Source organism: Coregonus lavaretus (assembly GCF_964263955.1).
Source record: "Coregonus lavaretus genome assembly, chromosome: 20".
NCBI classification, from domain to species: Eukaryota; Metazoa; Chordata; class Actinopteri; order Salmoniformes; family Salmonidae; genus Coregonus; species Coregonus lavaretus.
This window is the reverse complement of record NC_140007.1, coordinates 46,473,177-46,486,994: the sequence shown is the minus strand read 5'-3', so window position 1 is coordinate 46,486,994 and position 13,818 is coordinate 46,473,177. Positions and strand designations below refer to the sequence as shown.

General features: G+C 44.6%; 1 protein-coding gene across 1 annotated transcript in view; it reads left to right on the top strand.

Moving 5' to 3' along the window:
- Positions 1-13,818, top strand: part of LOC311147739 (CDK5 and ABL1 enzyme substrate 2-like) — a gene marked incomplete at its 5' end in the record, with an annotated part of 65,271 nt that overhangs the window by 26,578 nt on the left and 24,875 nt on the right. Inside the window, one exon of the mRNA XM_084184513.1 lies at positions 6,617-6,694. Coding sequence (XP_084040639.1) covers positions 6,617-6,694 — 78 coding nt within the window. The remainder of the gene's footprint in view (positions 1-6,616; positions 6,695-13,818) is intronic.

The following is a 13,818-nucleotide window of genomic DNA, read 5'->3' as shown; positions in this document are numbered from 1 at the left end:
AGATAAGGAACAAGAGAGCTATGTTTACCCAATGCCCATTATAAACCCACCAGGACTCACTGGCATTGTTTTACTTTTCCGCTTGACTCTTTCCCATGAGGTGAGGGTTTTCCCCTTGACTCTTTCCCATGTGGTGAGGGTGTTCCCCTTGACTCTTTCCCATGCGGTGAGGGTGTTCCCCTTGACTCTTTCCCATGCGGTGAGGGTGTTCCGCTTGACTCTTTCCCATGAGGTGAGGGTTTTCCCCTTGACTCTTTCCCATGAGGTGAGGATTTTCCCCTTGACTCTTTCCCATGCATGCTGGGAAAGATTGTGATCGTGAGATCTGAGATAGAGGCCAGAGCCCTAAGCGTCTAGCTCAACAGTAGTGCACTCTATAGGGGAATACAGTGACATTTTCAACAAATTAGAGGTATTATAGATGAACGTGTATTATTGACGCATTAATTCCGCGTGGTTACAGGGTTAAAACAGAAACAACTCATAGGGTTAAGTTGAGATTTTGTGCACTATTTTTGGACAGAACCCTAATGCTCCTGGTCAAAAGTAGTGCACCTATATAGACAATAGGGTTACATTTTAAGGACACAGCCCTAGTAAAGTCACGACCATATATACTCAGCAAAAAAAGAAACGTCCTCTCACTGTCGGGCTTCCTATTTCGCATCAAAGCCTCCTTCACTCATGCTGCTAAACATGCCCTCGTAAAACTGACTATCCTACCGATCCTTGACTTCGGCGATGTCATTTACAAAATAGCCTCCAACACTCTACTCAGCAAATTTAGTAAGCCAACCCTCTCTCTCTCTCTCTCTCTCTCAATCACATTTACTCGCCTTAGTAAGCAACCCTCTCTCTCTATATATCACATCAGCCTTACTAAGCCAACCCTCTCTCTCTAAATCAGATCAGCCTTAGTAAGCCAACCCTCTCTCTCTCTAAATCATATTTACTCGCCTTAGTAAGCCAACCCTCTCTCTCTGTAAATCACATTTACTTGCCTTAGTAAGCCAACCCTCTCTCTCTAAATCAGATCAGCCTTAGTAAGCCAACCCTCTCTCTCTAAATCAGATCAGCCTTAGTAAGCCAACCCTCTCTCTCTAAATCAGATCAGCCTTAGTAAGCCAACCCTCTCTCTCTCTAAATCACATTTACTCGCCTTAGTAAGCCAACCCTCTCTCTCTCTAAATCACATTTACTCACCTTAGTAAGCCAACCCTCTCTCTCTAAATCAGATCAGCCTTAGTAAGCCAACCCTCTCTCTCTCTAAATCACATTTACTCGCCTTAGTAAGCCAACCCTCTCTCTCTAAATCAGATCAGCCTTAGTAAGCCAACCCTCTCTCTCTCTAAATCAGATCAGCCTTAGTAAGCCAACCCTCTCTCTCTAAATCAGATCAGCCTTAGTAAGCCAACCCTCTCTCTCTCTAAATCACATTTACTCGCCTTAGTAAGCCAACCCTCTCTCTCTCTAAATCACATTTACTCACCTTAGTAAGCCAACCCTCTCTCTCTAAATCAGATCAGCCTTAGTAAGCCAACCCTCTCTCTCTCTAAATCACATTTACTCGCCTTAGTAAGCCAACCCTCTCTCTCTAAATCAGATCAGCCTTAGTAAGCCAACCCTCTCTCTCTCTAAATCAGATCAGCCTTAGTAAGCCAACCCTCTCTCTCTAAATCAGATCAACCTTAGTAAGCCAACCCTCTCTCTCTAAATCAGATCAGCCTTAGTAAGCCAACCCTCTCTCTCTAAATCAGATCAGCCTTAGTAAGCCAACCCTCTCTCATAAAAAGATGTCTAAAAGGGAAAACCAGGTTCTCATGAAGTAGCTAAGTGCTGTGTAATGGTAGCTGTTGGCGACGGACTGTGGTTCCACCCCAAATGGCCTAAGTGACGCCCTATGGGCCCTGGTCAAAAGAAGTGCACTAAATAAGGATTAGGGTGCAGTTTTATTCTGTGTCACGTCAAAGATACTGATACATAAGCTGTACTAGGTTAGCGTCTTGGCTAACATAGCATAAGCTGGTGGCCTTGTTATGTACTAGGTTAGCGTCTTGGCTAACATCCTATTTGGCAACGTAAGGTAACCAGCTGATATTGGTCCCATTAGGGTAAGGACAGGGGTGTGTAGGACTGTGTATGTCCCCTCATAAACATTACATTTTCATTTACATTTACATTTTCGTCATTTAGCAGATGCTCTTATCCAGAGCGACTTACAAATTGGTGCATTCACCTTATAGCCAGTGGGACAACCACTTGACAATATATCTAATTATTTTTTTTATTTTTTTTTGTTAGGTGAGAGGAAACACTGTGTCTTATAAAGCAGGACTGTGTAATGTTAGCTATTGGAGAAAAGCAGAGCCTTAGTTATGGTATGAAGTAGCAGCACTGTGTAACGTTAGCTGTTAGCCGTTGGCCACATCTGATCCTCCAGCTGATGCAGGGCACCACAGCCCACAGCCGCCTTGTTTCCAGCTGAAACAGGGCACCACAGCCCACAGCCGCCTTGTTTCCAGCTGAAACAGGGCACCACAGCCCACAGCCGCCTTGTTTCCAGCTGAAACAGGGCACCACAGCCCACAGCCGCCTTGTTTCCAGCTGAAACAGGGCACCGCAGCCCACAGCTGCCTTGTTTCCCTCTTGATGCAATTCAGTGGTAGCCTGGAAAATCTATAATTAATGCTACCCACCAGCCTATTTCAGTGGTGCTGTGTTGACATGAAATTCACATGTAAAGACTGCCAAAGGGTTTTTGATGAAGGTCAAAAAGTACAATTGCATGTAGTGACAGACCTCTCTCTCTCTCTCTCTCTCTCTCTCTCTCTCTCTCTGTCTCTCTGTCTCTCTGTCTCTCTGTCTCTCTGTCTCTCTGTCTCTCTGTCTCTCTGTCTCTCTGTCTCTCTGTCTCTCTCTCTCTCTGTCTCTCTGTCTCTCTCTCTCTCTGTCTCTCTCTCTCTCTCTCTCTCTCTCTCTCTCTCTCTTCAATGGCTTTATTGGCATGGGAAACATATGATAACATTGCCAAAGCAAGTGAAGTAGATAGTAAACAAAAGTGAAATAAACAATTAAATTTAACAGTAAACATTACACTCAGAAGTTCCAAAAGAATATAGACATTTCAAATGTCATATTATGTATATATACAGTGTTGTAACAATGTGCAAATAGTTAAAGTACAAATGGGAAAATAAACATAAATATGGGTTGTATTTACAATGGTGTTTGTTCTTCACTGGTTGCCCTTTTCTTGTGGCAACAGGTCACACATCTTGCTGCTGTGATGGCACACTGTGGTATTTCTCTCAATAGATATGGGAGTTTATCAAAAATGGATTTGTTTTTGAATTCTTTGTGGGTCTGTGTAATCTGAGGGAAATATGTGTCTCTATGGTCATACATTTGGCAGGAGGTTAGGAAGTGCAGCTCAGTTTCCACCTCATTTTGTGGGCAGTGTGTACATAGCCTGTCTTCTCTTGAGAGCCAGGTCTGCCTATGGCGGCCTTTCTCAATAGCAAGGCTATGCTCACTGAGTCTGTACATAGTCAAAGCTTTCCTTAAGTTTGGGTCAGTCACAGTGGTCAGGTATTATGCCACTGTGTACTCTCTGTTTAGGGCCAAATAGCGTTCTAGTTTGCTCAGTTTTTTTGTAAATTCTTTCCAATGTGTCCAGTAATTATATTTTTGTTTTATCATGATTTGGTTGGGTCTAATTGTGTTGCTGTCCTGGGGCTCTGTGGGGTCTGTTTCTGTTTGTGAACAGAGCCCCAGGACCAGCTTACTTAGGGGACTCTTTTCTAGGTTAATCTCTGTGTAGATGATGGCTTTGTTATGGAAGGTTTGGGAATCGCTTCCTTTTATGTGGTTGTAGAATCTAATGGCTCTTTTCTGGATTTTGATCATTAGCGGGTATCGGCCTAATTCTGCTCTGCATGCATTATTTGGTGTTTTACGTTGTACACGGAGGATATGCAGAGTCTCAATTTGGTGTTTGTCGCATTTTGTGAATTCTTGGTTGGTGAGCGGACCCCAGACCTCACAACCATAAAGGGCAATGGGTTCTATAACTGATTCAAGTATTTTTAGCCAGATCCCTAATTGGTATGTCAAATTTGATGTTCCTTTTGATGGCATAGAAGGCCCTTCTTGGTATGTATAGTTTGTTGTGTGCTCTAGGGCTTTTATATTTGTGGTTCTGGCAACTGGACCTTTTTTGGAACACCATTATTTTTGTCTTACTGAGATTTACTGTCAGGGCCCAGGTCTGACAGAATCTGTGCAGAAGATCTAGGTGCTGCTGTAGGCCCTCCGTGGTTGGGGACAGAAGCACAAGATGTCAGGTTCTTGTCCAGTTCTGGCATTTAGGTCGCCACAGACTAGTACATGTCCCTGGGTCTGGAAATGGTTGATCTCACCCTCTAGGATGGAGAAGCTGTCATCGTTAAAGTATGGGGATTCTAGTGGGGGATATAGGTAGCACACATGAAGACATTTTTTCTCTGTTGAGATAATTTCCTTATTAATTTCTAGCCAAATGTAACATTTTCCTGTTTTGACTAATTTAATAGAGTGGGTTAGGTCTGCTCTATACCAAATTAGCATACCCCCTGAGTCCCTTCCCTGTTTCACACCTGGTAGTTTGGTGGATGGGACTACCAGCTCTCTGTAACCTAGAGGGCAACCAATGGGTCCATCTCCTCTATACCATGTTTCCTGTAGAATGACAATGTCTGTATTTCAGATTTCTTTGATGAAGTCTGGGTTCCTGCTCTTTAGGCCAAATGCAGATGACCTCAGGCCTTGGATATTTCAGGATGAAATAGTGAAGGCTTTGTGTTCCATAAAGTGTCTAATGTTGTTGGTCGTGTGGTTTGGCCTCAGACCAGTAATTGTGAGCAGAGCCTGCTGAGCATCTGGTACATGCCATTGGCTTGGGCTAGTGTAAGAGTGGGGGTTGGGCCTGTTTGCCTGCTCACGGCCTGGGCGTATGTGTGTATATTCCAGGATGAGATAGTAAAGGCTTTGTGTTCCATAAAGTGTCTAGTGTTGTTTTCATGTGGTTTAGGCTCTGACCAGCAGAGCATGTTGAGCATCTGATACATACAGTTGAAGTCGGAAGTTTACCTACACCTTAGCAAAATACATTTAAACTCAGTTCTTCCCAATTCCTGACATTTAATCCTAATAAATATTCCCTGTTTTAGGTTAGTTAGGATCACCACTTTATTTTAAGAATGTGAAATGTCAGAATAATAGTAGAGAGAATGATATATTTCAGCTTTTATTTCTTTCATCACGTTCCCAGTGGGTCAGAAGTTTACATATACTCAATTAGTATTTGGTAGCATTGCCTTTAAATTGTTTAACTTGGGTCAAATGTTTCGGGTAGCCTTCCACAAGCTTCCCACAATAAGTTGGGTGAATTTTGTCCCATTCCTCCTGACAGAGCTGGTGTAACTGAGTCAGGTTTGTAGGCCTCCTTGCTCGCACACGCTTTTTCAGTTGTGCCCACACATTTTCTATAGGATTGAGGTCAGGGCTTTTGTGATGGCCACTCCAATACCTTGACTTTGTTGTCCTTAAGCCATTTTGCCACAACTTTGGAAGTATGCTTGTGGTCATTGTCCATTTGGAAGACCCATTTGCGACCAAGCATTAACTTCCTGACTGATGTCTTGAGATGTTGCTTCAATAGATCCACATCATTTTCCTTCCTCATGATGCCATCTATTTTGTGAAGTGCACCAGTCCCTCCTGCAGCAAAGCACCCCCACAGCATGATGCTGCCACTGTTGGGGTGAAACTCTCCTGCCACTGTTGGGGTGAAACTCTCCTGCCACTGTTGGGGTGAAACTCTCCTGCCACTGTTGGGGTGAAACTCTCCTGCCACTGTTGGGGTGAAACTCTCCTGCCACTGTTGGGGTGAAACTCTCCTGCCACTGTTGGGGTGAAACTCTCCTGCCACTGTTGGGGTGAAACTCTCCTGCCACATCTGACTTCACACTTCAGTGCTAATTGAAGTTGGTCTGTTCTGTCCTGGCAGCTTGGTAGCTTTAGTAGACTTATTTACTTAGCTTTATATAACAAACTTACCTAGAGATTACTGTCTTTTTTACTTTGTGTTGGATGGTATTTCCAGGTTCCGCTGTGTTTCTTCTGCAGGTTTTGGTTTGTTAGAAGTCCTGGGTAGTAGTAATAATCCATTCAGGTCATTTTGTCCTAAATCAAGGTTTTAGGTTTTAGGTATTGGAATTTGGATTTGGATTGAAGGTTTTGATGTTGAGGTTAGTATCCTGTATAAAGTCATTGCAGAAATTTTTTTTTCAAGTTAATCTTCCTTTATCTAACTCCAATTCTATCTTTTTGCAGAAAAACTCAGGAGCCCATGAGCTCACTACATCTCTCTGTCTCTCTGTCTCTCTGTCTGTCTCTCTGTCTCTCTCTCTCTGTCTCTCTCTCTCTGTCTCTCTCTCTGTCTGTCTCTCTGTCTCTCTCTCTCTGTCTCTCTCTCTGTCTCTCTCTCTCTGTCTCTCTCTCTGTCTCTGTCTCTCTGTCTCTCTTTCTCTCACCCTTCCTCCCTAACGTCTTGTTGCTGTTGTTTTTGTCTCTCCAGGATCGTATTGATCTGCGCCAAGCGTTCTCTGTGTGCAGCCTTTTCAGTGTTACCCTATGGAGAGAGCTTTCACATCAGGTACAGTACAACTTATTCCCTTCACACTGTGTCACTTTAGCACTGTGCTGCTTCCTCACACCATTAAATAGGGCGGCAGGTAGCTTTAGTTGTTAAGAGCGTTGTGCCAGTAACCGAAAGGTCGCTGGTTCTAATCCCCGAGCCGACTAGGTGAAAAATCTGTCGATGTGCCCTTGAGCAAGGCACTTAACCCTATTTGTTCCTGTAAGTCGCTCTGGATAAGAGCGTCTGCTAAATGACAAAATATATATATATATATATATAATAATTGCACAAACTCTGCTGTTCAGTCACATGATCACACCATTTTATAAGGCACTGAGCATTTATTTTCATTCACACACAAAGCTACTTGTACCTGGTAGTGTAGACTACAGAGCAATGCTGAATATGAACATCTGTAATGCATTGCAATCCTGCGACTGAGTCATGAATGCATCCAGAAACTGTTTTGTCCCGTCATATATCCTAGAGTCCAGCTGTGTCCCTGTGTGTCACCCTTTTCCACGTTCCTTGAGTCACAGACCTGCAAGCTAGGCCGTCATCCTCTCCCCTCCTTCCTCATCAGTCCTCCTCACCCCTCCTCACCTCTCTGTCCCCTCCTGGGGTCACCATGTGTCTCTGTGTGTCACCCCTTCTTACCCAGCTTCATGTGTCCCTGTTTGTCAACCTTTCTCTCAGACACAGAAGAGCTAAAGGCTCTTGTCCTCACCCCTCTCCTCTCTCTCTCCTTAACCCCTCGCCCGCTCCTCACCCATCTCCCCTCTCCTCTCACCTTAACCCCTCGCACCCTCCTCTCCTCTCTCCTTAACCCTTCGCCCGCTCCTCATCACCTCTCCTCTCTCTCTCCTTAACCCCTCGCCCACTCCTCACCCCTCTCCCCTCTCCTCTCACCTTAACCCCTCGCACCCTCCTCTCCTCTCTCCTTAACCCTTCGCCCGCTCCTCACTCCTCTCCTCTCACCTTAACCCCTCGCACCCTCCTCTCCTCTCTCCTTAACCCTTCGCCCGCTCCTCATCACCTCTCCTCCTCTCTCATTAACCCCTCGGTCACCCCTCTCCACTCCTTAACCCCTCACCCCCTCATCACCTCTCCTCTCTCTCTCCTTAACCCCTCGCCCGCTCCTCACCCCTCTCCCCTCTCCTCTCTCCTTAACCCTTCGCCCGCTCCTCACTCCTCTCCTCTCACCTTAACCCCTCGCACCCTCCTCTCCTCTCTCCTTAACCCCTCGCCCCCTCCTCATCACCTCTCCTCTCTCTCTCCTTAACCCCTCGCCCACTCCTCACCCCTCCTCTCAATTCAGTAGGCGATATGCACCGGCGAGAGCATGACGTATTTCCGGTTAAATCTCAGGATGGATGTAAACCTCCGGTTGCTAGCATTGAATGCTTGTCGTCAAAAACATCCGAAACGGTTAATTTTCGTTGTTGTTGTTGTTTATCTTAATGTTTATGTTAATGTTTTTACTTGTAATACTTCGTCTTGACTTATAACACGATGACGTGTAAACGTACGAAAGTGTCCTGTCAAAAAACGGGATGACAGCTCTTCCAGCCGTCACTGCTGTGTGCCGCAATGTACAGTGTCTGCCAGATGCAATTCTTCTGTTTAGTTTTTTTTACTTTTCCCAAAGACAGTGAGTTACATAAACGGTGGGTGATTTTAACATTCGACGAGTCAACTTTCTTACAACAAACACACGAGTCTGCAGCCGACACTTTCTAAGGGAAGACGTGATGGAGCCTCCGACTCCAGCTGGGCGCAGACGTCTGAAGAAGGGAGCTGTTCCAGTGCTGTTTCAATGGAACAATTTCAGTCTTCCAGCCCCACGGCCCGGAGTTTGGGAAAGGACCGAGCGTCCCAACACAGAAACCATGAATGATCCGTCTGTGGAATTGGACTGTCCTTCTTTTGGCAACAGGTCACAAATCTTGCTGCTGTGATGGCACACTGTGGTATTTCACCCAAAAGATATGGGAGTTTATCGAAATTGGGTTTGTTTTTCTAATTCTTTGTGGGTCTGTGTAATCTGAGAGAAATATGTGTCTCTAATACGTGACTCGTTTCAGGAAACTAGGCGTATGTCGCGGGTCACTACTTCACAGGAGAGCCATTTGAACGTAAACTTTTTTTAAACTTTTTTTTGCCAGAAATGCCTTCTGGAACATTCATGTACCTTAATAACACATTTGTATGCCATCTGTAAATACTAAATAAAATTATTAAATTACAAGCCTAGTTGGTTAAGCCACAGAAAAAGACAGCAACCTTCCCACTAGCCATGATTGGCTGAGATAATTTACATTTACATTTTTACATTTACGTCATTTAGCAGACGCTCTTATCCAGAGCGACTTACAGTTAGTGAATACATTATTATTTGTTATTTTTTTATACTGGCCCCCCGTGGGAATCAAACCCACAACCCTGGCGTTGCAAACGCCATGCTCTATCAACTGAGCTACATCCCTGCCGGCCATTCCCTCCCCTACCCTGGACGACGCTGGGCCAATTGTGCGCCGCCCATGAGTCTCCCGGTCGCGGCCGGCTGCGACAGAGCCTGGATTCGAACCAGGATCTCTAGTGGCACAGTTAGCACTGCGATGCAGTGCCTTAGACCACTGCGCCACTCAGGAGTAAATGATGTGGGCTGGTCATGCTGAGAGAGGAGTTTGGATTGGTCTGCCGTATAGCACGCTTCTGTCTATTTGAGCAGGTCAATATGTGTAGGTAATCCTGTCTAACGCGGCTTTAAAACATTTTTATTGTGTAGTGGAGCTGCATAAGTGTTGCTCTCCACTTTCTGGAGGATCGAGTTTTGAAATCAGTGGAATTAGAGTATGATAGCTAAAGAGATGGAGAAAACACCTGTCTCCAGATTACATCTTCAAACTAAGGGCAACCATGGCATCCGTGACATGCATGATGTATACGGGTAAGTCTAATTTTGACAGAAAGTGGTTTCATTTCAAGTTAAAGTGTACTGTTAGCTAGCTAACATTAGCTGGCTGGCTCGCTAGCTAACGTTACGTGTATGATCTTATTATTTGTATCTCAGAGCCATTTGCTAACATTGAACCGTGTTGGTTAGCTACCTGCATATTCATGAGTTGGGATTATGGTTCCTTGTTTACCTAGCTAGCTAGCTACATGTCTTAACAAAAGACTCCACTATGCAAGTAACCATTTCGGGTGCGTTTGTAAATTCAGTCTGAGTATGCCAGAGTGCAGAATAACTGATGAATTTACGAACGCACAACACCCGTTGAATACGGCCGGTGTCAGTAAACGTAGACAAAAAAAAAGCGTGATTAAATTGTTGCCAGCAGCACAGTTACTGTCACCAACGCTCTGGATAACATGAAAACAGCCTAACCAGCTCTGCTAGGGCGAGTAAAATGGTCAGTGGGGTGTTCTCTCATTAAATGCCAAGAGATGAGCCGTATGTGTACCTACCGTAGGAGTCCCCTATGTACATACCCAGCGTGCGACAGAGCCGCAGGAGTTGTGACCCGTTTTTGGGAGGGAGGGTGCTACTGTAAGACACATGGAGACAAAATCCCCAGCAAACCAGGAACATTCCTAGAACGTTCGCTACGATTCAGTTGTAGTTAGGGTTCTATCTAACATTTAGGATGAGAACATCCCTAAAACATTCAGAGAATGTTTTTGATCAAATCTGTTTATGAAAAAAAAACGTTTTGATGAAATATCCTTGGAATGATTTCCTAACATTCAGTAAGTGTTGTGCACAACATCTGTGACAACCACCACAGAACATTCCCCAAAAGTTTGTATGTTTGTATAAAACATTCAACTGATGTTGCAAGAATGTTCCTATAACACCCTCAAACTCAACTCTGGACCTCGAAAACCAGTTCCACTGCATTTTTTCATTGTTCCCCTCTAATCAGGGACTGATTTTAGACCTGGGACACCAGGTGGGTGCAATTAATTATCAGGTAGAACAGAAACCCAGCAGGCTCCAGACCTCGTAGGGTCAGAGTTGAGTACCTCTGCTATAACACATTTAATCTGTTCCCACAACCTAATTAAATGTTCTTTAAAGAACTCAGAAAGGCTGTTCTGTCAATATTCTTGCAACACCGGACTGTTCCCACAACCTAATAAAACATTCTGGTAACCTTTTTAAAGAACAGATTTAAATGTGTTCTGGGAACGTTCTTACAACACCAGGCAAATGTTTTATAGAAACATTCTATAATCATCACCACGACTGGACAGTTGTTGTTGTTGTTGTTGTGAGAACATTTACCACGACCTAACGAATGTTCTGGGAACCTTCACAGGACCAATTATGATTTGCTGGGTAGGGAGTGCTCTATGCTGGTCTGCAGGCCTCTTTTTAAAAGCATCTGTCAGTTTTTAAAGAAAGAGCAGAGACTCCTCAAGCAGCAGCCGCTATGCTATTGCCTGCGTGCATGTCTCAAAGTCTCCTAAGGAGATCGACATGAGAGAGAGAGAGGGGGGACAAAGGATTGTCTTGAATAGGATTTGACTGGCTGTGCTATACAGTAGGTGTGACTTTAGAGACACCGCTAACCACAAACGACAGCTACGTTATCTACAGCTTGCCCAACAGAGAGCGAGAGTGAAAGAGAGCGAGAGAGTGAAAGAGAGAGATCGAAAGAGAGACATCGAAAGAGAGAGAGAGAGAGCGGTCTGCGCTTGGTAGGTCTGAGTCCCAAATGGCTCCCTATTCCCTATATAGAGCCCTATGGGCCCTGGTCAAAAGTAGTGCACTATATAGGGAGTATGTGCCATTTGGGACTGGAACTGGGTCTCTTTTCATGGTGTGTTATCAGCTGCCTCAGCCTTCCTGTCTCATCCTCGCTGTATTTCTCCTGTACTCCTTTAGTACTTTTACACTGCCACAGATCAGTCAAAGTACACTACAATGCTAGATTCTACTACTAGTGGCCGTTCCTGCTAGATTCTACTACACTACAATGGCTGTTCCTTTAGTAGGGCCTAGTGCTGAGCGATTAACTGAAATGTTGGTTATTTTTCAGATTTTAAACAACTAATTGACCGTTTTTCTGTGAGCTTAATAGATGCACACGGCGAGGCGTGGCTTAACGTGACCACGCCCCCGAGTAGGGTACAGCCTTAGGGCACTCCCGTTACTCGCCTAACTTTGGCGTCATCCTAAGCAAGACACTTTTTTTTGTCATTTCAATAAATGTTTGCAGCAGCGTTACTTGTCTTTATTAACATACTTGGCTGTCACAACTACAAATTATTTGCATGATACTTATTCTGCCACTCTAATTTGTTACCCTTCCTGCTAACTTGGGCTCCCGAGTGGCGCAGCGGTCTAAGGCACTGCATCTCGGTGCTTGAGGCGTCACTATAGACCCCCCTGGTTCGATTCCAGGCTGTATCACAACCGGCCGTGATTGGGAGTCCCATAGGGCGGCGCACAATTGGCCCAGCGTCGTCCGGGTTTGGCCGGGGTAGGCCGTCATTGTAAATAAGAATTTGTTCTTAAATGACTTGCCTAGTTAAATAAAGGTTTAAAAAAAAAAATATATATATATATATATATATATATATATATATATATATAACACTGAAAGTAAAGCTATCACATAATACTTACGTCACTGTTTGTTTACCCCTAGTTTTTTCGCCGGTTAGCTGGCTGGCTAGCGATAGAAGTTAATCTCGATCTGAATACAGTGCCTTCGGAAAGTATTCAGACCCCTTGACTTTTTCCACATTTTGTTACGTTACAGCCTTATTCTAGAATGGATTAAATAAAATAAAAAATCCTCAGCTATCTACACACAATACCCAATAATGACAAAGCGAAAACAAGTTGTTAGACATTTTTGCAAATGTATTACAAATAAAAAACAGATACCTTATTGACATAAGTATTCAGACCCTTTGCTATGAGACTCAAAATTCAGTTCAGGTGCATCCTGTTTCCATTGATCATCCTTGAGATGTTTCTACAACTTGATTGGAGTCTACCTGTGGTAAATTATATTGATTGGACATGATTTGGAAAGGCACACACCTGTCTATATAAGGTCCCACAGCATGTCAGAGCAAAAACCAAGCCATGAGGTCAAAGGAATTGTCCATAGAGCTCCGAGACAGGATTGTGTCAAGGCACAGATCTGGGGAAGGGTACCAAAAAGTTTCTGCAGCATTGAAGGTCCCCAAGAACACAGTGGCCTCCATCATTCTTAAATGTAAGAAGTTTGGAACCACCAAGACTCTTCCTAGAGCTGGCCGCTCGGCCAAACTGAGCAATCTGGGGAGAAGGGCCTTGGTCGTGGAGGTGACCAAGAACCTGATGGTTACTATGATAGAGCTCCAGAGTTCCTCTGTGGAGATGGGAGAACATTCCAGAAGGACAACCATCTCTGCAGCACTCCACCAATCACGCCTTTATGGTAGAGTAGCTAGTCGGAAGCCACTCCTCAGTAAAAGGCACATGACAGCCCGCTTGGAGTTTGCCAAAAGGCACTTGGCACCATCCCTACGGGGAAGCATGGTGGTGGCAGCATCATGCTGTGGGGATGTTTTTCAGCGGCAGGGACTGTGAGACTAGTCAGGATCGAGGGAAAGATGAACGGAGCAAAGTACAGAGAGATCCTTGATGAAAACCTGCTCCAGAGCGCTCCGGACCTCAGACTGGGGCAAAGGTTCACCTTCCAACAAGACAACAACCCTAAGCACACAGCCAAGACAACGCAGGAGTGGCTTCGGGACAAGTCTCTGAATATCCTTGAGTGGCCCAGCCAGAGCCCGGACTTGAACCAGATCGAACATCTCTGGAGAGACCTGAAAATAGCTGTGCAGCGACGCTCCCCATCCAAGCTGACAGAGCTTGAGAGGATCTGCAGAGAAGAATGGGAGAAACTCCCCAAATACAGGTGTGCCAAGCTTGTAACGTCATACCCAAGAAGACTCGATGCTGTAATCACTGCCAAAGGTGCCTTAACAAAGTACTGAGTAAAGGGTCTGAATACTTATGTAAATGTGATATTTAAGTTTTAGTTAGTTAAATGGTGGAAGTATCCAGAGCTAACAGCCTTTCATCATCATCTGAAAACCATGAGGTTCGTCTAACCTAGTCCTTGGCCAGT